At 39.8% G+C, this 24,666-nt stretch overlaps 1 protein-coding gene across 2 annotated transcripts; it reads left to right on the forward strand.

The window, feature by feature from the left end:
• The first annotated feature begins 1,019 nt into the window (after positions 1-1,019).
• On the forward strand, positions 1,020-22,231 carry kif14 (kinesin family member 14). 2 transcript variants are annotated; one of them, XM_026921084.3, is made up of 29 exons: positions 1,020-2,278; positions 2,402-2,656; positions 3,040-3,127; positions 6,285-6,383; positions 6,627-6,679; positions 6,773-6,803; positions 7,261-7,368; positions 7,521-7,637; positions 7,782-7,900; positions 8,531-8,703; positions 8,943-9,090; positions 9,170-9,233; positions 9,342-9,526; positions 10,262-10,364; positions 10,477-10,631; positions 11,176-11,323; positions 11,422-11,574; positions 11,861-11,987; positions 12,360-12,453; positions 12,571-12,712; positions 13,835-13,944; positions 14,958-15,058; positions 15,333-15,569; positions 15,774-15,961; positions 18,119-18,271; positions 18,412-18,534; positions 18,700-18,774; positions 21,078-21,216; positions 21,339-22,231. In XM_026921084.3, exons 1-29 carry the CDS (start codon positions 1,422-1,424, stop codon positions 21,686-21,688), a joined length of 4,695 nt encoding a protein of 1,564 aa, XP_026776885.3. In that variant the 5' UTR covers positions 1,020-1,421; the 3' UTR covers positions 21,689-22,231. The 2 variants fall into 2 exon arrangements, with proteins under 2 accessions (XP_026776885.3, XP_026776803.3); XM_026921002.3 differs by having other exon boundaries at positions 1,021-2,278; positions 21,075-21,216.
• The last annotated feature ends 2,435 nt before the right edge of the window (positions 22,232-24,666 follow it).

A 24,666-nucleotide genomic window follows, 5' to 3' on the forward strand; every position in this document is an offset into this window, starting at 1 on the left:
CCTGAAATATGTTTGGGCACTGTTTTCCAAGAGCATCATTACACTGAGCTGTGATATGATTCCATCCGACAAGACAATTGTATAGAATTTTTGTACGCTGTAGCATTACAGTTTCCCTTCACTGGAACTAAGAGGCTGAAACCTGTTCCAGCATGACGATGCCCCTGTGCACAAAGCGAGCTCCATGAAGACATGGTGTGTGAAGGTTGGAGTGGAAGAACTCGAGTGTCCTGCACAGAGCCCTGACCTCAACCCCACTGAACACCTTTGGGATGAACTGGAACGCCGACTGAACCCCAGACCTCCTCACCAACATCAGTACCTGATCTCACTAATGCTCTTGTAGCTGAATGAACACAAATCCCCACAGCCACGCTCCAACATCTAGTGGAAAGCGTTCCCAGAAGAGTGGAGCTTTTTATTATAACAGGAAATCCACATCCACACATCCATCCATTTTATGCACTGCTTATCCTCCACAGGGTCACAGGGAGCCTGGAGCCTATCCCTGGACGGGGTGCCAACCCATCGCAGGGCACAATCACACACACTCTCACACTACGGACAATTCAGAGATGCCAATCATCCTACAGCACATGTCTTTGGACTGGAGGAGGAAACCAGAGTACCCAGAGGAAACCCCTGAAGCACAGGGAGAACACGCAAACTCCGCACACACAGGGCGAAGATGGGATTCGAACCTTCAACCCTGGAGGTGTGAGGCAGCAGTGCTAACCCTCTTAGTCCCAGTGAAGGGAAATTGGAATGCTACAGAATACAAAGCCATTCAAGGCAAGTTTCGTGTGCATCTTCTAACTTTGTGGGGAAGAACCACATATGGGTGTGATGGTCAGGTGTTCACATACTTTTGGCCATGTAGTGTAGCTGACTGAAAGCTGAAAACTGTCAAAAAAGCATTAAAACGAATTGCTCATCGCAAAGGCGCCCAAATTTCCCTATTTCCTAGTGTATACAGCGCCCTCTGCTGATCAACAGACCTCACTACACGGCCTCATCCGGGTCTCCGTGACGTCACCACGCCCGACGGACCAATGACGTTCCTCCAGTGAGGTTTGAATTGAAGCGGCAAGATGGCGGCGTAGGCAAGAGAAAGCTTTTGAGTGTCAAAGGTAAACAAAGCCTATTTGTGTGTTTTCCGTAAGAGTGCGTCCATATTTAGGTTTATATACCCACTATATTTTAGCTTTATTTTATTGTTTTACAGCAAAAGTCTTCGTATCCAGGTTAGTTTAATAAATAAATGAATGAATAAATAAATAAAGAAGTTGTACGTTAGTGACAGTTAGCCACAGTGGGCTGGTTTAAGATTCTTCAGCATGTCAAAGAGGTAAAAGAGGTTATAAAGTCGCGTCGGATACTATTTAGTTTGATTGCTAACTAGCATTGGATGATTGGAAAAAATGGATGATAAGGAAACATCATCTCTGAGTAACTCTAAAGAGATCAACAAGACCTATATAATATCCAGCCTGAGCAGCAGGTGTGATGAGGCTCCCAGTGCAGGTCGTCTGACTCTTCAGAGGAGAAACACACACAGCAGAAACACACTGGGGGATGATCAGGAAGCATCTGAAAACACTGAGAACCAAAGTCATGGGAAACGGTTGACTTTGCAGAGGAGAACCAGAGCAGGAGCAGGAGCAGGAGCAGGGTGCACTGCTAAAGCCTCTCATCCACACACATCCAGCCTGACTGAGAAGCGAGCATGGACTTGTTCAAAGATCCTGTCCGAGCCGAACAGCAGAACAGCTCCAGCTCCATCTCCTGCTCCTCTTCCTCTGCGATCTGCCAGCCTGAGAGATGTCATCAAGCCAGGAAACACACCTGCAAAGACTACAGAGAAAGCACAGAAAACATTCTCCACCCCGACCGGGAAAACCCAGTTCGACAGAATAAGTCTGAAGAAAGAAGTTTTTGAAAAACTGTCTGCTAAAGATCAGTCGAAACTTTTAACCCCAAAACAAACAGGGGTTGAAAGGCTAAAGCAGTCGAGCACCGATCCAAAGGGAGGCACGATACCAGGTTCAGCCAATAAGAAGTTTCCGATTATCAGTCAAAACCGGAGCACGATATCTACTGTGAGAAAGAACACAACTCAGCTTTCTTCAGTTTTAAACGCAAAGTCTAAACCTCCTCCATCTGAAACACGGGTTTCTGTCGAATCTGGGGGTCAAACTGCGGCTTTATCGCCTAAAGAGCTGAAGATGGAAAACAGTGCAGTGACAGTGGCGGTGCGAGTACGACCTTTCAGTCACAGGTAAAAAAGAAAAAAAAACTTCTACTACACCTAAACACTGATTTTTCTCAGTTCACTATTTCTGTAATATTTAATTTACTACTGAATTGAATTATTTATCTTCGTTTGTTGCTTGTAATCCAGGGAAAAGAACGAGAACGCAGGCCGAGTGATTTTCATGGAAAACCACGAGACTGTAGTTCAGCATCCCGACACTAAACAGACGTACACCTTCTCTTTCGACTTCTCCTTCTACTCGGCTGAGGAAATGGACCCGAATTTCGCTAGTCAGCAGACGATTTATGAAAAGTTGGCTAGACCCTTACTTGAAAGAGCGTTCGAAGGATTTAACACCTGCCTTTTTGCGTATGGACAAACAGGCTCGGGAAAATCCTACACGTGAGTAACTTTTTCATTTTTCATTTTTTCGCATTAAAAAAAAAGAAGAATGTACGTGTAAATGCACACAATGTGGCAACCTAAACAGATTGAACTCTCAAATTTACAATTTAGGAGGGTGAAGATGTATTTTAGCCAGATATGAAAGTGTATATGCATCCATCTTTCAGAAAAACAACTAAAGAAACCAGGAAGAGCAGAAGAAATGGTTTAATATTTAATGTAATGAGCTGTTTGGCATCATGTGCATGTGATACAGCCGTCAATCTTCTAACTGGAGACAACATATAAACATGGTTTATATCTTATAAGGATCAATCCAAGCACAAGATCTATGAAATGAGCAGGTGTATTGTCTGATTTTGTTCTCCCTTTTCTTCCAGTATGATGGGTTTTGGTGAGGAGGCTGGAGTTATACCCAGATTCTGCGAGGAGCTTTTCGCAAGAGTGTCCAGTGCTGACAAAAATGAGGTGAGTTCTCTAAATTCCACATTCTCAGCTCATATACGTCTAATTTCAAGGACAAGATTGACTAACTGCCTAATGTAACCATGTCCCTAGTGTCAGAGACTCCACCCCCACCTTTTTTTTTTTTTTTTTACACTTTTCTGGCCACAAGCTTCAGACTGTTGAAGGTTGCAGCCTGATTGGCTCTCTGCAAAACTTCTGAACACTGACACAGTGAGCTTTTTAGAGAAAGGTGTAGTACTTGACTGAAAGTTTACAGAATCCCATCATAAAAGGTTATTCAAGAGTTTTGTTTGGAGCAGCAAGCAAACAATCTCACTTAATCATTTTCGCAGGCTCCAGCAAAGGGGTGTGTCAGATTGGCTATGTCAGTCAAATCGACTCTTTCTGTGGATATTAGAAGTTCTTGGCCATGTTTATTAACAAATTGTAGCAGACTTTGTAGCAAATGCTAGAAGTCTGGCTTGTAAAGACTATTGTATCCCTAACTAGCTAGCTAGCAAGTTACACACTCTTTCCGTCACATTAATAGGCTACGGCTTGCTGAGACTACATTCACACCTCAGTGGGATCATGATGGGATACGATCTGAGCACATTAATAAAACAGAAGCAACATAATGCATATAACTACCAGGTATAAACACAAATTGTTTTGTTTTGTTTTGTTTTTTTAAATCCCAATAAAGATTACATTACATTAAAGCTCCAAGTAACATGGTTTCAAGCATTTAAAAGTACTGTGATACTAAAGATCTATCATTAAATAAGCATTTTATAATGACAGATTTGAGAAATATGCTCTCAACAGCCACAGGAACACCTGTACACCTGCTCATTCATGCAGTTATCCAATCAGCCAATCATGTGGCAGCAGCACAATGCATAAAATCATGCAGATACAAGTCAAGAGCTTCAGTTAATGTTCATGTCACACAGCAGAATGGGGAAAAAGTGTGATCTCTGTGACTTTAACCGTGGCATGGTTGTTGGTACCAAATGAGCTTATTGGAGTATTTCAAAAACTGCTGATCTCCTGGGATTTTCACAAACAACTGTCTCTAGAGTTTCCACAGAACGTTATGGAAAAACAAAAACAGTGAGTGAGCGGCAGTTCTGCAGGTGGACATGCCTTGTTGATAAGAGAGGTCAGAAGAGAATGATCAGGAAGGCTATGGTAACCACTCTTTACAACCGTGCTGAGCAGAAAAGCGTCTCAGGACACAGAACACTGGGCTGCAACAGCAGAAGACCACATCAGGTTCCACTCCTGTGAGCCGAGAACAAGAATCACAGGCTACAGTGTGCAGACGCTCACAGAAACTGGTCAGCTGAAGATTGGAAAATGTTGTTTTTTTCCGATGAATCTAGATTTCTGCTGCAACATGCAGATGATAGGGTCAGAATTTGGTGTCAACAGCATGAATCCATGGACCCAACCTGCCTTATGTCAACAGTTCAGGCTGGTGGTGGTGGTGGTGGTGGTGCGATGGTGTGGGGAATGTTTTCTTGGCACATATTGGGCCTCTTACTACCAATCAAGCATTGTTTGAATGCCACATCCTATCTGAGTCTGACCATGTGCATTTTCCTACTTCCAACACGATAAGCACAAGTCGTCTCAACCTGGTTCCATGAATATGACAATGTATATATACAGCAGCGTTTGACACGGTGAACCACAAGGCTCTCTTGTACACCCTCATGAGCCTAGGAATTCGAGGTGCAGCATGGCAATGGTTTGCTTCCTACCTGGAAGATCGGTCATATCAGGTGACATGGAGGGGATCCACATCTGCTCCTCGCAGACTCTCCACTGGTGTTCCACAAGGCTCAGTACTTGGTCCTCTCCTGTTCTCCCTCTATACTCGATCTCTTGGTGCGGTCATATCCTCACATGGGTTTTCATACCACTGCTATGCAGATGACACTCAACTCATCCTCTCCTTCCCTCCCTCAGACTCTCATGTTTCTGCTCGGATATCAGCTTGTCTGGCTGACATCTCATCATGGATGACAACTCACCTGGATCACAACTCTGAAACTTAATCCCACCAAAACTGAACTGCTGTTCATCCCAGGTGATTCATCCCCATCTCAGGATCTTGCAATTTCCCTAGACAATTCTCTGATCTCGCCTTCGGTTACCGCACGCAACCATGGGGTAACCATGGACAATCAACTGTTCTTCTCCTCTCACATTGCTAATCTAACACGCTCATGTCGATTTCTCCTTTATAACATCAGAAGAATTCGTCCATTTCTTTCCTCACAGGCCACACAGGTGCTTGTTCAGTCCCTTGTCATTTCAAGACTGGACTACTGCAACTCACTCCTGGCAGGTCTGCCTCTGAGCGCCATTCGTCCTCTGCAACTGATCCAGAATGCAGCTGCACGATTGGTTTTCAACCTTCCTAAATTTTCCCACACCACCCCATTGCTGCGCTCCCTCCACTGGCTTCCTGTAGCTGCCCGCATCAGATTTAAAACACTGATGCTTGCCTACAAAGCCAAAAACGGACCAGCACCCACTTATCTCAAAGCACTTATCACACCTCGAGCGCCACCACGCTCCCTCCGATCCTCTAGCACTGCTCGACTGGTCCCACCATCTCTCAGGGTACAAGGAAGGCCTGCATCGAGACTCTTCTCTGTTCTGGCACCAAGGTGGTGGAATGAACTTCCCCTAGATGTCCGAACAGCTGAATCACTGGAAGTCTTCAAACGACGTCTAAAGACTTACCTCTTCATAAAATACTTAAATTAGCACTTTCACAAAAAAAAAAAAAAAAACCCTCCCCAACAGAGTTTTGGACTGATGGTATTCCTAGTTTGTGACCTAGCGAGCCGATATCAGAATGTATTTTTGATAGACTTCAAAGCACTATTGTAAGTCGCTCTGGATAAGGGCGTCTGCCAAATGCCATAAATGTAAATGTAAATGTAATGTCTGTCCTCATGCTGTCTTCCAAATGGAACAGCTTTTCATCACGGGCAACACAATACCATGTGTGGTGTTGATTCATGAGCCAGGTAATGAAGTACTAATTACTGATTATCAAGTCTGTTCAGACTCATAAACAGATTATAAACAGACTGGCTTTAAGACGTTGCGCATAGACACAAAACTGAAGGCAGACGCATGTTTCCGTATATTTCAGGTGACTTGTCACCTGGAGATGAGCTACTTTGAGGTGTATAATGAGAAGATCCACGATTTGCTTGTGGTGAAGGATGAGCAAAACCAGAAGAAGATGCCAGTAAGTTAAATATTTTATGTTTCATTGTGATCGTCAACAACAACTGATTTTTTTTTTTTAATCTGTCTCAAAGCTTGGCTGTAACAGGTTAATCTGTGGAAGGAATCTGAATGCATTTACTCAATCCCTGATTGAGGCTAAAAACTAAAAATATGACATAAAATATCTGGACCTGTGTGCTGTACAGTTTAATGAATCAGTCATAGGTGCTTTATCTTCATCACCTTTTCCTATTTGTGTTAGTTGCGAGTCAGAGAACACCCGACTGATGGGCCGTATGTTGCAGAGCTTTCTACGTAAGGAATCCTGACATTTGAATATCTTTATTGCTAGTTGGTGTCATCAATACTGGTCTCGTTTTACATCTTTGTTTTATGTTTTTCAAATAGGAATGTGGTCAGCTCCTATGCTGATGTCCAGGTAATGTGGCATTGTACTAGTTAAACAAATGATCAATTCCCACCAAGTAGAACAGACTTTCTTTCTTTCTTTCTTTCTTTCTTTCTTTCAGGCGTTCATGCTTTCTTTCTTTCTTCCGTGCTTTCTTTCTGTCGTGCTTTTGTGTTTTCTTTCTTTCTTTTTTGTGCTTTCTTTCTTTCAAGCTTTTGTGCTGTCCTTCTTTTGTGCTTTCTTGCTTTCTTACTTTTTGTGCTTTCTTTCATGCTTTCCTTCCTTCCTTCTTTCTTTCTTTCTCCCATGCTTGCTTTCATGCTTGCTTCCTTCCTTTCTTGCTTTCTTGATTGCTAGCTTTCTTGCTTTTTCTTGCCTTCTTTCTTTCCTGCTTGCTTGCTTTCTGGCTTGCTTTCTTTAAGAAAGTTAAATAAGAAAGTTAATGAAAGATGTCCATGCCTCCTAACTCTCCCATGTATTGTTTTAGGCCTGGCTTGAGCTTGGAAATAAACAGCGAGCTACTGCTGCTACAGGCATGAATGACAAAAGCTCCAGGTCTCACTCTGTCTTCACTCTGGTCATGACTCAGACTAAGGTTAGTCTTCAAACATAAGTGACACATTTTTTTTCCAAATACAATTCCAGTCTGTTCTGTGGACTCCACATTGTCACTCATTTGTGGCATGGGGCAAAAAAAAAAAAAAACATAAACAAAAAAACAGTTGCGTTGTGTTGGTCCATATGCAGACAGAATTAGTGGAAGGAGAAGAACATGATCACAGAATAATCAGCAGAATCAACCTGGTGGATCTGGCTGGCAGCGAGCGCTGTGCCACAGCTCAGACCAGTGGAGAGCGGCTGAGGGTACGCAGACCGTTCCACACACTTTCACCACTGACCAGTTCCACTTTTTAATTTAATTTCAAATAATCATACGATCCTTTGCTGCCCTGCAGATGTTATTTCTATTCTAAATAAAAAATATGGTTGCTTCTTCTGTCTCATTAGGAGGGAGCAAGTATCAACAAGTCTTTGCTCACTCTGGGGAAAGTGATTTCTTCACTCTCTGAGCAAGCTCAGGGCAGAAAGAAAATCTTCATCCCATACAGGGAGTCGGTCCTGACGTGGTAAGGAACACATTTGAATCTGTTTCTAAACCCAGTTTGGTTGTTGATCCACAGGCTAGTTCTCTCATGACGGTGGAATGGTGAAGACAAACACAGTGTCATAGCACAGCTGAAAGCCTTTCTAGGATAGATGGCCTAGTTCGTATGGATGAGATGTGCAGTGCTGGTGATTGGCTAGTCTCGTTATGATTGACAGAGGAGAAATTTCATTCTGTTCAGCATGACCAATTATACTCTCTTAGACCCCTCGCTATGGATGACTGTCATTGGTGGGATTTGAACACATGATCTCCCAATGAGAGTTAGTAGACCATTGACTAATATTTTTAACTACAAATTTGTCGTCTCCTCACCAAATCTCATTTCATTATGCATTAATATTAATCTAATGGCTAATATTAATATTAATGGCTCACACAACAGAGGATAACTATGTTGATTTAATATTTAATCTTGATCTGCAGTAGGGTCGTGAAAATGTCAGTAAGTTCTTATTAGATAGTCCTGCATCTGAAATGGATCTTTCCTAAACAATTTCAAGTGCTATTTCAAGTTTGTGTCTATGTTTAGTTTTTTCCTCTTCTGTGGTGCTCGAACATGTTTCCCTGTCATGCTGTCTCTTATGCGCAGGCTACTGAAGGAAAGCCTGGGTGGAAACTCAAAGACGGCCATGATTGCAACGCTGAGTCCTGCTTCTAGCAACGTGGATGAGAGTCTGAGCACTCTGCGCTACGCTCAGCAGGCTCGCCTGATCATCAACGTGGCCAAGGTCAACGAGGACACCAATGCCAAGCTGATCCGAGGTCAGTACGTCCGTTCCCCTGCTCTCTACACACACATCAATAATCCACCTTCTCTCCCTGCTGCTCAATTAGAGCTAGCCTTGACCTGAGTACACTTTCAGTTTCATGGCTTGGGCGTCTGTGCTGTTGAGAGGGAAGTGCACAGCGCTTCTTTATCGTCCTCTCAGCAGAGGGCAGTAGATGAACACGATATGTACTTGGATATATGAATCCAGTGTGTCGCCTGTGTTCAACACCAGAGCTGAAAGCAGAGGTGGAGAAGCTGCGGGCCGCCCAAATGAGCTCGCAGGGCATCGATCCAGAGAAGATGAGACAATTCCAGCAGGAAATCTTCACCCTGAAGACTCAACTCTCTCAGCAGGAGCGTGAAATGGCTGAGGTGCACAGGTAATCGCAAAGCACCTCCTTTCTTTTTACTGGGATTGAGCATGTGCGATGTTTCTCACATTGTTATTGTCTTGTGTAGAACATGGAAGGAGAAACTGGAGCATGCCGAGAGGAGAAAACGTGAAGAGACCAAAGAGCTCCAGGCTGGTGTTTGCTGTTTCTTCTAGTTTCTACCATCTACAAAGAGCTTTATTGACCTATAATGCAGCATACTCACATAGACTCTTCTTCCCTCCCTCTCGATATATCAGCGTGTAGGCATCACATTTAAAGTGGATAACCGGCTGCCCAACCTTGTGAACCTGAATGAGGATCCTCAGCTGTCAGAGATGCTCTTATACATGATTAAGGAGGGGCAGACCAAGGTCGGCAAGCTCAAGTCTGAGTCAGCCCACGACATCCAGCTGTCTGGGGCTCTTATTGCTGATGAACATTGGTAAGATGCCGTAATAAAACAGCATAATACCCCATCTTGTTATCAGATGCCTTGAGTTCCACAAGGACATCTGACTATTGGGAACTTTTTTACTGTTGATTTAAAAAAAAAAAAAAAGTAGTGTCCGATTGACTTCCCTGTCTTGCCTGTCATCCTTTATAATCTCTCAGTCTGTTAAATACGCCTCTGTAGGAAGCAGTGTTAGCTAAGCAATTAGTAGGCCCATTAATTTCTAATAAACCTCTTCATGACAAGTGATATTATACAATGGATTTCAGTTTGTATTTTCTTGAGAAGGATTACGCAGTGGTGGTTTTATGTATCCAGGTCATATTGTATGGTCCAGAATACAAGCCTCAGCTACATCTATTGTATATTCTTCATTTCAGCTTGAATTTGTTTATATAAACAGTTTTTATTTGACCAACTTTTATACATAGCCTATGAAACATGGAACAAATGTATTAGATTAATCAGTATATTCTTCGGTATATTTTTAAAATAAACTCGTAAGTTTATTTGGCGCTCTCTATCCATAGACTACATTCTTTATCTTCTTGTTAATTATTTTTTGTGTGGTCGTACGAGGCAAACTGTCCTAATATATAGAGACAAATAACACCAGTTTTCTCTAGTTTGTAATACTTATACCTAAACTTTACACAATAATAAAAGTATATCTTCTTCCTGACCGTTGAGTGGTTCACATAAACCTTAGTATTTTTTCTCTTTCAGTGTTATCTCCAATGTTAAGGGCACAGTCAGCATCACCCCCATGGAAAATGCCAAGACCTTTGTGAATGGAAATCTTGTATCTGAAGCCACCATCCTCCACCACGTAAGAGAAAAGAGACACACCGTGAAATCACAGACTTACCGTATAACAGTCGATCAGTTTAGATCAGTTGTTATCAGCTAATGCCTTTATTTACATCTTCCCATTTATTTAGGGTGACCGAGTGATTCTTGGAGGAGATCACTATTTCCGCTTCAACCACCCGGCCGAGGTGCAATGTGGAAAGCGAGTGTCCTGTTGGAGCAGTGGAGATGGCCAGAAGGACTTTGAGTTTGCCAAGAATGAGCTACTTTCAGCTCAAAGAGCTCAGTGAGTGCATAAATCAGAGTTTATCATTTTTTCCCCCCATATGTTTATTTATCCATTTTAATTTTCATTCCATTTTAAGTTTTTATATTTTACCTTCTTTAACACCAAGAACTGAGTTTCATCAGTACCTTTATTTATAATTCTTTAAATATTTTTTAACACAGTTAAAATGTTAGTATATAGTTGCAAAGCACATTTAACCTAAGTTTTTAGTTCATAAATGTTCATTTAATTCATTCTTAACATAGAAATATCACTGAGCACATTGTATAGGTAATGTTGTATAGTTTTACGAGAGAGAGGAATAATAGGAATGATCAGTAATTAACGTCCTGAGGCAATCATAGCAGGAGTTTTAAATTGGTAACATTTAAAATAAACTATTTAAAATAAGGCATAGAGGATATTACTCTAGAAACAACAAGTAGTTTGCGTTACATTGAAATAAATGTGTTGCCTTTGTACCATTCATATAAGCTTATCCAGTGACAGTCATATTAAAGCGTGTTTTTCCTGGTTCATATGTTTTTAATGTTATCTCCAGACTAGAGGCAGAGATTGAAGACGCCCGACTGAAAGCCAAAGAGGAGATGATGCAGGGGATCCAGGTGGCCAGAGACATGGCCCAGAAAGAGCTGTCTGACCAGAAGCTTCAGTACGAGAACCGGATCAAAGTCCTGGAGAAAGAACTTGTACGTTAAAGCCTGTGTTCATGAGCAGAACGAGGGAATTGACTGTAGAGACTCTACTTTTCTTTCTTGTAAATAAGGAAGACCTGTTTACTTTTCAGGAGGAGGAGAATGAAAGAAAAAGAGCACAGGAGCTTGAGAGGCAGAAGGTCGCCAGCAAGATGGAGGAACTGCAGACCGCGAAGTCTGTCCTGGAGCAAGAAATGAGCATGCATAAGAAACGGTTACAAATGGAGGCCCAGGCTGCCAGACAGGTACAAGGCTTCATAGAGGGGTGTGAGTGTATAAATCTGTTACCGTGGTGATGATAAAGTCTGAAATCGTTTAGTACCTTAACATTAATACCTTATGTAAAGGCATAAATGTTAAAGTTGGAAGCAGAGAGTGTGATTACAATATAACAAAAACTGTGATATTTGGTCTTCATTATTCTCTGTGTGTTACAGTTCAGTCCCTGCTTTATCCAAAATTTTAAATGAAGCTTGCGGGTGGTAATGGAATTATGTTTGCTCATGTTTAAAGATTTACCTTTACCTACAGGCCATGGCTGATAATGATATTCGACATGCTAAAATCCTTGAAGCGCTGGAAGCGGAGAAGAGGAAAATCGCAGAAGATCTAGCTGACATTCAGAAGAAACGTGCCCTGAAGATGACTCCCAAAACTAGTAGGTTAAATGTCCTTTTATAGGATTATAAATTGAATAGGTGCTTGAAAGGTTGCTGCAGGTATGTCATTTGCCGTATCAGATTAGTGTCATAAATTAACAACAGCACTGTCTGTAACTTATTGAAATATGAATTGGCCACAAAGGTCATTTCGCTGTCGTTTGTGACATAGCTGTGTGCATTTGTCAGTGACATACAGTATCTCTATATACATATTATCTCACACCAGAACAAATGTATTTAAATAAGACCAAACCCCTGGTTATTTGAAATTTCTATGGGAAAACTATTTATATATTTTTGTCTGTGTAATGTAATTTGACCATATTTCTTAATAAGGCATGTATTTTATTTCCCATTACTTTATGTAGCTCCTCCACAGTGGGATGCCATGAAATTGTCGCTTATGATTGAAGAAGCTAACAAAATAAGCGCCAAATTCAGGAAACACACAGTGTTTGGCAGGTTTGCTTATTTTTTTTTTTACTTGTCTTTGCTTGTAGTCTTGGCTTTTTCGATTTAATTTAGCCGCTGAAAGCAAAGTAAATTAAATCAAATGCCCTGAATTTTCCACCTTTGCAGACATGAATTATCTGAGAAGGGGAGTGGAGGAGGAAACGCTGAATTGCAGATCCAAGTGCAGAACACTAAACTGGGCATCTCCACCTTTTGGAGCATGGAGAAATTTCAAAGCAACCTAGCTGTCATGAGGGAGCTGGAACAGGTACGAAATATCTTATCTATTAAATCTATATATATATAGACTTCAGAGATTTTACACATTAATTAGCTTGTAATTTTATACTGACAGGATGAACTTATAGAATAATATGTTCTTGTTGCTGATATTTAGTTAGGTCTAGTTAGACTTCACATTTCTTAGGTTACCCAGGGTCCTTAGGCTATAACATAATCTGAGTCTGAAACTATGTCCTAGTCATTATATAGTGCACTATTTTCAGGGTCTGCCATTTTGTAGTAGTATCCAAAAACAAAATGGAGAAGATCTAGGAGCCATGAATGCACCCATAATGCACTGCGTTGCTTGGTTTGATTCATGCATAGCTTCACTGAGGAAGACAAGATAGTAACATTCCTTCAGACTTTTTTGCAAATGTAAATCACTGAAAAATTGTTTCAGGGACTAATTTGTATAATCATACTTACAGACTTACTTTATTGTCTGTCTTTAGGGTTGATCCGGATTTAAAAATTTGTGGATCGCGTGATGAAATGTGATTACTAGTGCAGAGAGATGATCAAAACCATAATATAGCGTACAGTCAGGTGACAAGTCAGGTGTTCACATACTTTTGACCATATAGTGTACCTATTTAAAAAAATTCTAATTGTGTTTGAATGGCGTGAACTTTGTTTTTAAGAAATTATTTGATGTTTCTGTCAGAATCATTAGAGAATAATAATTCCTAGTGTTTTATAGTGCTTTTCTCACGTTGAAGCTCACTTTACATAAGTGAATAAACAAAGGAAAGAAAGGAAGGGAGTACGATTGGTAGAAGGTTAAAACTGGAAGTGTAGAGGGAAAATGATTGATTTTTTAGTTGGGTATTGAAAGAGGATACAAAGTACTAATAATTCAACTTAAAATATGGTCATTTGCATTTAGCATTAATTTTTTTCCCCCTTTGATCACTCCATAAAATCCACGAGAAAGCCCAGAGCAGCCAGCAGCCAGAGTTACACTTATCACAGACCATGTCCTCACAAAACAGGCTGCAATCCTGCCTCTTACTCTGTTACAACATGGATACAACCTTTCAGCCGATTACAAAGTCTGATTTTATTTTGCTTCTTTATTCAAGTCAGTTGATTTTGTTGCTTGTAGGGAGTTTGCACCTCGAAAGATGACGATGATGTGTTTTATGACCCCAACGATCACTGGGAGCCAGATATATCTTCAGCATCTGCAGAGTCGTCGTCTTTTTCTCGCAGAAGGTACTTTTTATTCCTCCTCTTAGTAATTTCACTGTAATTTGTTTTTACCCTTTTTTTTTTTTTTTTGCTATATTTCTGTATAGTTTTGATAATAAACTAGCTAAGAGTGATTCTCTGAAGAAATCAGTTTAAAAAATATTCCATCACTGAATAATATTACAGTAATATAATAATATTACACTGCTCTTGAAATGTTATATGGCACTTCGTCTGTAAAAATATACTGTAACCTGTAATATGTGCTTCACAAGAAAGGGTTACGTAGATCTAATACTAATATACAGTATGTTTAAGATTCAATCGTGGCGTCTTTATTGCTGATCTGTGAATGGAATTCTGTGAACGCTGAGAATTTAACTCCACGGCTTTCACGGGACATTACAGCAATTTGCCTGCTTTATTGGTCTGTCATTTTACCTACATGTCCTGTATCAGTGGCCAGAGCTTGATGTATACACACAAAGAAAATGGCTAAAAAGTCACTTTTCCTAGTAAGGTGTTGGATTTCTTTCTTTTTTTTTTTTTACTGTCAAGTCCTCTGGAGTGCAGCATGAGCTCCTACAAAACAAAAAGGATTTAAAAAAAAAAAAAAAAACGCGAGCTAATTGTTTCTTTTTGTTTGTTGTAGATCTGTAGGCTCAGAGTGTTGTGTTTTCCTTGATATGACTGTTTTTTTTTTTTTTTTTTAAACAGGACAAATTCTATTTTTTTATATATATATTTATATATTATTTTAACTTATATATTAACTTAATATTAATTTGTGTATATATATAAAAAAATATTTTAACTTATTATAAATTTTTTTAAATCGAAGAATAAATTGAGTCTCAAAATGAGTAATGTACAAAATGATGCCTAATGGCCTAAAAATTAAATAAATGCTCCCTACTGGCACTAATAGTACAGAAGGAAAATATAATAGATTAGGAAAATATCAATAAATCTCCCAAATAATTATGCTTGGGTTGCTGAGGTGAAGTTTTCCCATCTCTCACTGAATTGTTTTCCAGGAGCAGGAGTCTGCTGAAGAACAAGCGCATCTCTGGGCGACTCTATGAGATCCGCGTGCACCCCATTCAGAGCTTAAACTGCACCTCCTCACAGCCCACGGGTAGGAGCTCTGTGCACATTCTTGATTTTGAATAAAGCTGAACCTTTTCTATTGCTCTGAAACGGCTTCATTTTCAGCATATGTACTTCTACGTGTCTATCTTCAACATGGACGTACTCCTAACATGAAAAAAATATATATGTATCCACCATCAAAAATCTGAAGAAATGCTTGGTTTATCATCTTTACAAAAGTGTTCATACTTACCACTGGTACACTGGATACGTCTTGAATTCAGATGTTCTGTTCTTGTCTGTTTTCTTTTCTTCTACAGGCCTGATTAGCATGAGCAAACCCCCGTCTTTTCACTCCAGCAGTTCAGACTCGGCCTTGCCCAGCATCTGCAAAGATCTAATAGCTGCCACGGTTTCCCGTTTGCGTGCCAGTTCATCAGCAGAAGGGAGCGAGAGCCTGGCAGACAAACTCACCCTGGACCTTCTGTCCATTTATAACGCTGCAAACTCCATCGCAGGCTTGTACGGGCAGCTGGATGACAACAGCCAGGAGAACTGTGAGCTTTTCCTAATTTAAACAACCATACATCATCTTTTTTTTTCTTTCATGCTTAAACACAATCATTTATCACTGTTAGTACATATGAACATTGAGGACTTTAGCCATGTCGTATATTACGCTGTCATTCCAACACTATACAGATACGTACACAGACAAACTGAGAATGTGTGTGTGTGTGTGTGTGTGTGTGTGTGTGCAGTGTTTGCGTGCAGCACTGAAGCACAGACTCATCTTGTGAGAGCTACCTCGGCTATCGAGAGAGCCGTGTTCATTACCACACACTGGGTCTCCAGTATCAGCTCCAGCTCTCAGTCAGTCTCCCAAACTGTGGACGAGCTCAAGACTGAAGTAAAGAGTACAGGAGGATATTTTCAGCTCCTTGTTCAGGTACATGGGAAGAGCCTGGGCGCTTTGACACATGACTAGTATAAATATTACTGACATTTATGATTATTTATGCGCTCAGATTAAAAACTTTGAGCCTCTGTTAAAGTCTGACTTTTTCACTACCCAGGGCTGCATGTTATTTAAGCACTGGTGCTAGAAACACTGCAAAATATTGTAATAGATTTAAAAGAAATTGACAATAATGCTTCTGAAAAATGTCTTAATCTTCGTAAGTGGTATCATTAGTCATTTTACTTGTAGGGAAAACAGACGTGTTCTGGAATGAGCAGATAAATGAAAAAATAATTTATGTGCATAAATTAGCAGTGGATTTCCTTTAGCAGTAAGATTTTATGCTAATGTTGACACTAGTGTTATCCTGGACTTGGATGAGTTGAGCGTAAAAGGATGGTTGATTTCAGTTCGGATGTAGATTTAAGTCCTTACTGAGCACGTCAGAGATGGCATGTTGACTGAGAGGAACCAGACTCAAAAAGGGGAACCATCCTCTTCTGGGTGATGCTAGATAGTGGGCTTATAAATCATTACAGTGTACTGCTGTAGAAGAAAAAATGTTCAATCTGAGCATATAGGAGTTCTGGGATGAGTACATGACAATCATAAATATTACATGAGCAGTGGTGCCAACATTTGCTCTTGCTATGGCAACACAGGAGACAACTAAAACCTTGGCTTTTCGCCTTTTTGGAGCTAAACAGTGGTCAGGCCCAGCACAAATAAAATTCACCTGGTGGAAAAGCCAGTTCACTGAAGAAGAAAGAATGCAGGAAGTGGAAGACGCGGTTATATTTCACTCCGCATCAACCTTATCTAGGTGAACTTTGACCTGTGCATTCAGGAACTTTGGTCTTGTGAGGCAGCCATTAATTATTAAGTAGCAGGCTTTTGCCTTGCTATTTTCATGCTGTTGCCTTGAAGCACATCTAGAAAAAAAAACTTAGCTAGCTAATGTTAGCTAAAGTGGAGAGAAAGAAGAGAGAGAGAGAGAGATGTGGTGGTGGTGGGGGGGGGACTGTTTATCGCAGCTATAATTTAAGTGATAACAGGAACTAACTTGTCTCTTGGACATTTCAGAACATTAAATCTAATTAGGAACTGTTCAAATGCGTGATCTGTCATTCATTAATAAATTAAACGTTGTAATTATTGGCTAATCGCTGTGGTATAAGTGGAATAACACACTCCAGACTGTATAATAAGGGTGCATTGATATTGATACTAGTATTGAGCATCTGTCTGATATCTAACATGCGATACCAAGTGACACCATGTGACGTACGCCTAGCGCATGTTGTCGCACTAATGAAAAGACGACAGGAAATGACAGCGATCTGGATTTATTTTACGATTAATGATCAAGAGGAAATTGAGGGATTCCAACGCCAATTCCAATCAAATGAAAACCATAAAATAAAAACTTACGCTTCTCCACTGCAGCCCTACGCAATCCATGCTAACTAATATACACTATACGGCCAAAAGTATGTGGACACCTGACCACCATGCCCACTTGTGCTTGTTGAACATCCTATTCAAACATTTGCCCCCCCTTTTTCTGCTGTAACAGCCTCCACTCTTCTGCGAAGGCTTTCCACTAGATGTTGGAGCGTGACTGTGGGGATTTGTGATCATTCAGCTACAAGAGCATTAGTGAGGTCAGGCGCTGATGTTGGTGAGGAGGTCTGGGGTTCAGTCGGTGTTCCAGTTCGTCCCAAAGGTGTTCAGTGGGGTTGAGGTCAGGGCTCTGTGCAGGACACTCGAGTTCTTCCACTCCAACCTTCACACACCATGTCTTCATGGAGCTCTTAGTTCCAGTGAAGAGAAACTGTAATGCTACAGCATACAAACACATTCTATACAATTCTGTGCTTCCAACTTTGTGGCATCAGTTTGGGGAAGAACCACATATGGGTGTGATCGTCAGGTGACCACATACTTTTGGTCATATAGTGTATTATTTACTCAATTCTAGCTGATAATATTAATGCCAATTAATATACTTCAATGAATACACCAAAATCAGATTTTTGACAAGAACCACAACAAGTGCGTAAGAAAAACTTGCTTGTTTGCTTTTTTGTAATCTTTCTTTAAAAAATAACTTCTTTAACTCATTGTCCATTCTGTTTTTTTCAGGGCTGTGAATCTGAAATCTCCTCTATGGTGACTGAGGCCCAGAGGAAGATGAGTAGGAGTACGGATGCCGCTCTGAGCACCACTGCTCACCTGGCAGTAGTAACTGGCACACAGCTTCGTCTGACTGAACACGGATCAGACACTGTTGGCAAAGTGAGGCTCTGTTTGTAATAGTGTCGACTTTTTTCTTTAAGTCTTCAGCTCTATTAATCCTTTTGCATACAACATTTTCAACTACAGTTTCACACATTTGTAAATAATTGTTTTACTTTCGTCTCCCTGTTTCTGCTCAGAGGTCTGCTGGGATGTGTCTGCGGGAGGGAATGTGCCGAGGTGTGAGAGCTCTCCTGGACGAGGCTCTCCTTATTAGCAGAGAGATGCACAGACATGCTAACTTAGCTCAACCTAGAACTCAGGTTATTTTGCCTTTTTCTCTGCTTCAACTCCATTTCTTTATTTAACATACTGCAGAAATGTTCTAACTTTTTCATATCCATATTCAGAATAACTGTTTTGTTGATTATGCTCAGTGTATCCCTCATGTACTCAGTGTATCCCTCATGTACCGTTTTGCTTTCCAGATTTTACAAAACCTTAAAGTGAAAATGCTGGAGGTGGCAAATAATTTGCAAAGCTACATTCACTGCAACATGTCGGTACGTATTAAGAAATATGAATTGGTTTGATGCTGAAAGAAAGGCTTTAAACTGAAGACCGCTCCCCCATAATGAATTAGCAATGTACAGCGCTAGTGAGGCGATGTGCACAGTCGGGCTTATCGTAGCCGTTTTCAGCCATGCTGTCATTAAGATAATGCATGTGTTGAACCAAATGTCATCCATCACTTTAGCGTTTTTGTTGTTGTGCACACAAACTGCAGCCTTTTGTACACATTCAGCAGGGTGCTATTATTCTATTATTTGTCCCTCTGATGCTGGAGCACAAAGATTAGACCTGACAGATGTTCTTGATCCAGTAGATTTACAATTTATTTTAGGGCTGGGCAACATGAATTCAAATTTATATCAGGATCACGTTATTGCAATGTATCCAATCTTATATGGCCTTTAAAGTTACTAAATTTTAGGACAGATATGAAAACAAAATCCAAGATCCAAAATCCATTAATAATTTAGTCCAAGTTTATCTTTAATCTATAAATTGATATTGTACTCTTAAGTGCATCTGCCTACCTGGACTTGCGTAGACCGTGTGAATAACCTTTGCAAAGGTTTGTGGAGTCCAAAAGACTGAGAGCACTAATAAAAATGTTTCTATTTTACATTCTTTTCTAATTTAATACAACAATTTTCATTACAAATGATATTATTGACCACAACCTCAGTGAAAAGTAGCATCTTTGAAATACTGACATGAAATTCAGAGTTTCTTAGTATTTGGTTCGTCCCCCTTTTTGCCTTAGTGACAGTGTGCACTCGAGCTGGCACGGATTACACAAGTTTGTGCAAAAACCTTACGATCCATTTTAGATTTAGATCGGAGTTTCATCCGATCACGTGCTTCAGTAGAAGAGATTAGACATGAGGAAAATCTGACCTTTTGTACAAAGCAGTTAACACAGGCAGTATCACACATCTGCTTACATTTAAATAGAGACCTGGAATTAGTGCAGAATCTGGAATGTTAAATATTCAAGATATTAAACTTTTTGTTTGAAATATTTCAAAATTCCTTCTGTTTATTTCCAATTTTACATTAAAAAAACCAAAACAATCCCAGATTTTCAATTTAATCTCAGACTTTTGGACTCTGCTGATGGCTGGCAAATGATTAAAACATAAATAACAATATTTTTGTGTACTTAATCATGATTAGTTGAATTTTTGTACCAGAATGAGTCTCTTTTTTTGACACTTGCAACTGGCTGACATGCAGCATGCTAGTATTCCTGCTTTTGGTGAACTGCATCACAGGCTACAGAGCAGAGCTGATGATTCACACAATTCGTGCCTGTGTGTGCCTGTGTGTGCCTGCGGTTTTTATTTGTAGAGAAGGGTGATTTCAGACATGTTTGTGGTATTAGTGCTGGTGTATTGTACTCATATTTGGCAGATTCAGTACACTGTAATTTTTCAGCCTTCCTTAAGGTCTTTTAAGTAAGATTTCCAGTAATGTCTTTTCAGGAGATATTTAACAAGGTAGCACCAGAAAGAGTTTTAGAGTTTTTATCCCCAGGTAATTTGAAACAGTATATAGGTGCTTACCTTGCTCAGTGTGAAATATTTTACACTTTTAAATTGTTTTACTTTTTAAAATATCTTCTATTCAATTGTGGTAGTTTATTTGTTTGCGTATTTAGTTTGTGTGCCTGTTCTTATGTAGATCTACTCATGTACTCATTTATACATTTTTATTCATTCATTATTTATAACCTTGCTCCTGCATGGCATTAAAAAAAAAATTAAACACCCACCCTTTTTTTCGATCCAGCGTCATTACTTACCAACAAGTTCTCCCATAAACCAGACCTTAAAGATTTAGGGGCATCGTCCAGTTCCTGCTTGCTCCTGACCGAAGTCATTGCTGTTTTTTCTTGAGCTAATATGTTAGTATGCTAATGTATTGTGATTAGCTTGTGAAAAACAGCATGCTTAGGAGAACTACTTTTTCTAGGAAGCTACTTTTTCAGATAAGGGAGTGTGGGCTTCATTAGGTTTAAATTACAGTCTATTACACCTCCGTGTAAGTGGTACTTTATGACGAATAACCCACTTTATTGTGCAGTCTGGTGAATGATCGTGGATGTATCGAATCGAAAATGTGTTAATGGTGTAAAAAAAAAAAAAAAAAAAATCTGTAATATTTGTGTAGTGCATTTTTCCTGTCTCTAGCAGTAAAAGTATTAAGGGTGTGTGTGTATGTGTGTGTGTGTGTGTGTGTGTGTGTGTGTGTGTGTGTGTGTGTGTGTGTTTGTGTGTGTTTGTTCCTGCTCCAGGAGAAGCCTGACCCTACGGAGAATGATCCAGAGGGAGCCGATGCCATGCATCTGGAACGTTTGAGAAACACGGCCTCCAAGCTCTTTCAGCTAAACAACGCTCTCCAGCAGCTTCACTCCTCCTTGTCTCGCACTCTAAGAGGTATGTTTTCCTGTTCTTGTGCATCACTATGTATCTTTATATCCTTTCTTTTTACCATATTGAAATATTTATAATACCTTATATATGTGTGTGTGTGTGTGTGTGTGTGGATTATTCAACAGGTAGAGGCAGCGACGTTGGTCTCAGGTCATTCAGAGAAACAATCCAGTCTCTGAGCAAGACCATCAGTGGCCTTGTGCATGGACTGCCGAGACAGACGGATGTTTGTCCCGCCGGTACTCTTCAGCTGCCATGTCTAAAGAGCGTCATGGATGCACGAGATGACCTGCACTCTGCATTATGCTCTCTAGCTGAACTGTTTGATGAGAGCAGTGAAGAAAATGTGGAACCCAAGACCTTTGAGAAGCCTGAGGAACCAGCTCAAGGCCCAAGAAACCGAACTGTTCCTAAAATAGTGTACTCGCTGTCCTCGGGTGTCAGCTCGTGCTCCAGAGACATTCGCTGGGTTTGAGCTGTCTGTTCTCAATCCAGTATAGGAGAAGGGTTCCTTACACTAGCTTAAGCACCAGTATGAATACTAAAGACATTTCCAACATGCACATTATTCCGTGAAGAGGTACTGTAATATTAAATGCGCGAATATAACACGTCAAAATGCTTTTTTTTTTACATGTGATTATTCTTGTGTGGGGAAGAATATAACCTTTCTTATTTAGAGTGTGTGCTTGTTTATATATAATATAGATAAGGGTGTTTATTTCTTGTATATTACCAAGGATATAGTAATAAGGTGAAGTTGGTAATACAAAAAAAAATGTATTATTAGAACAGAATTTTATTTCCTTTTTTTATATATATATATCATTTGTGTTTCATTAATCTCACTCATTACTCTTGTATGCACTGTTTTGCGGCTTTGCACAAACGATTTACAATTCCTGTCATACATTTATCCCTTTACGTTGACATTAAAGAATAGCAGTTTCTTTACAATCATGTAATAATTCAATGGGTTATGTGTTATTTTTCATAATAAACACTGATGATAGCTGTTCTGGTGTGTTTCATTAAGCTGCAGGTCTGTTTCTGTACTGAGTAATCTCTCTTTCAGTAGTCGTTCATGTTAGTCTGGTCATGAAATTGTCTGTGATTTGTCAGAAAGATGCTTCGGTAATTTATGCCATCAGTTGTGAATCTCATATTGGTACTTTATACTTTATAACCCCAGAATTATTGCCACCCTCTGAGAGAATATATTCTGCCCTGGGAACATTGGGAATAAGGTGGGAACACTACTGGATCTTAAAAATAAAGCAAAAATTGGCAAATTAGCTCCCTTAAAAAAAAAATTTTGACTAAATGGAAACAATTGCCATTCTTGGTTGCCACTGCAAGGAGATTAAGACATGGCCCACATCAACACAGAAATGGTTATGTGAACACAAAGTCTGGGTTCTGCAAAGGCCAGCTAATTTGAAGAAAGGCGTTAACATGAAAAAGTTTAAATTATGTAAGTGTTGCTCGAGGTGGTACAATACCATGTTTTTAATTCCAGTTGCAACACCAACAGCGACATTAGCAAATACAAATATTTAAATGAGCATTTTTCTAAGATGGTCATTTAAAATGACCATTCTACTAAACCTACAGGAAGAAATACACCAGCATCACTCGTGCACACAAAACCTCACCTCTTTCATTCAAATAAACCCTTTTCAGTAAATAAATAAATATCACATGTAAAATATGCAACTGTGGGTAGAAGAACAACAATTCCAGTATAAGACTTCATCTTTACTAACTGCTTTATCCTGGTCAGATGGATGGATCTGGACTGGAGACTATCCCGGGTGTGAGGTGGGAATATACCCCGGGTGGGAAGTCACTCTATCTCTGAGCAGTGAGAGGAAACCGAGAAGAACATGCAAATCTGTGTCCAGACAGTAACCAGAGCTCAGGTTCGAAACGGGGAAGCTGGAGCTATGTGGCAGCAAGGCTACCTGCTGCACCTATATGTAAATATGTACATAAATATGTAAATAAATGTCTAACAAAAACTTCCAGTTAAAAATCCAACAAAATTTAACAGTTTTTGAAATGTGCATATCTTTAACATCAAAACAAATAGCATGCAATAATAACGTGTTAGATTGTTACAGAATTGAAATGGATTTGTTGTTAAGCCGCATTTGCATTGTGCAAGTTCCACACTGTATAGTGTGTAGCCTGTATTATCAACATTTTGTGTTATTATAGTGTACTATGTAATGAGTGATTCCATGATTGCGGTGCCATTTAGACCTTGTACCTGTTATTTTGTCAAAAAAGAACTCCTTAAAAATAATGTTTCAACATTAAATCGAAGACTAAAGCATGTATTTAACCATTCACACAAAAATGTGTTAATACATCTCAGGTAACAATCTCAATTTTACAAGCTTTCTCTGCTGACAGTGGTTACATTTTGCTCTTAAATGAGTAACAAAGTTGAAAGAAATTAGGCTTTTATTTTTTTTTTACTCAAAATATAGTTAACTAGCATCCATGCAAATGACATAAGGACAGTAAGAACATTTTAATGATTTAATCTCTAATTTGAGTAACGGGCTGTTCCATTAAAAAGTGACCACATCAGTCAATAATCACAATATCACTGAAAATACAGAACCCAAAAATGAGAGAACTTTTCTTCTTCCTCTGATCATCTGGAAATTATGATGATGAAACTTTCTGTTGAACGTGTGACTCGTGGAACATTCCAAATATTTCGCAGGAGTGAATGAACTGTTTGCTGTGGGACGCAACCAAAATGTGCATATTCCGTAATCTATAATAAAAAACTCGTGGAAAAAGATTTTTCATGCATGAGATATGGAAAATGGATTTACATTAATGAAAATGATATTTTTAAAGTATTTCAATAATTACTGGTTACTTCTGGAATACTGGAATCACCTTCATGCTCTGGAGAATGCCATTAAACATTTATAGCTACAGGCTATAATAGCTTAAACAATAAAAAAAAATCTCCAGGTGTTTGGTTGGAACATTTGAACCATTGGTGTGTAGTGTTTATTTAATACAGTCATTTTCTCCCCATTCTCTTAAACGGTGCCACTAATTCTTCAGCTAACTGTACTTGCCCCTTACTGTTATAATATTCTCCACTCTTCTGGGAAGCTTTCCACTAGATGTTGGAGCGAGGCTGTGGGGATTTGTGTTCATTCAGCTACAAGAGCATTAGTGAGATCAGGCGCTGATGTTGGTGAGGAGGTCTGGGGTTCAGTCGGTGTTCCAGTTCATCCCAAAGGTGTTCAGTGGGGTTGAGGTCAGGGCTCTGTGCAGGACACTCGAGTTCTTCCACTCCAACCTTCACACACCATGTCTTCATGGAGCTCGCTTTGTGCACAGGGGCATCGTCATGCTGGAACAGGTTTCAGCCTCTTAGTTCCAGTGAAGGGAAACTGTAATACTACAGTGAACAAAGTC

The sequence above is a fragment of the Pangasianodon hypophthalmus genome, chromosome 11 (genome assembly GCF_027358585.1).
Source record: "Pangasianodon hypophthalmus isolate fPanHyp1 chromosome 11, fPanHyp1.pri, whole genome shotgun sequence".
Classification (NCBI taxonomy): domain Eukaryota; kingdom Metazoa; phylum Chordata; class Actinopteri; order Siluriformes; family Pangasiidae; genus Pangasianodon; species Pangasianodon hypophthalmus.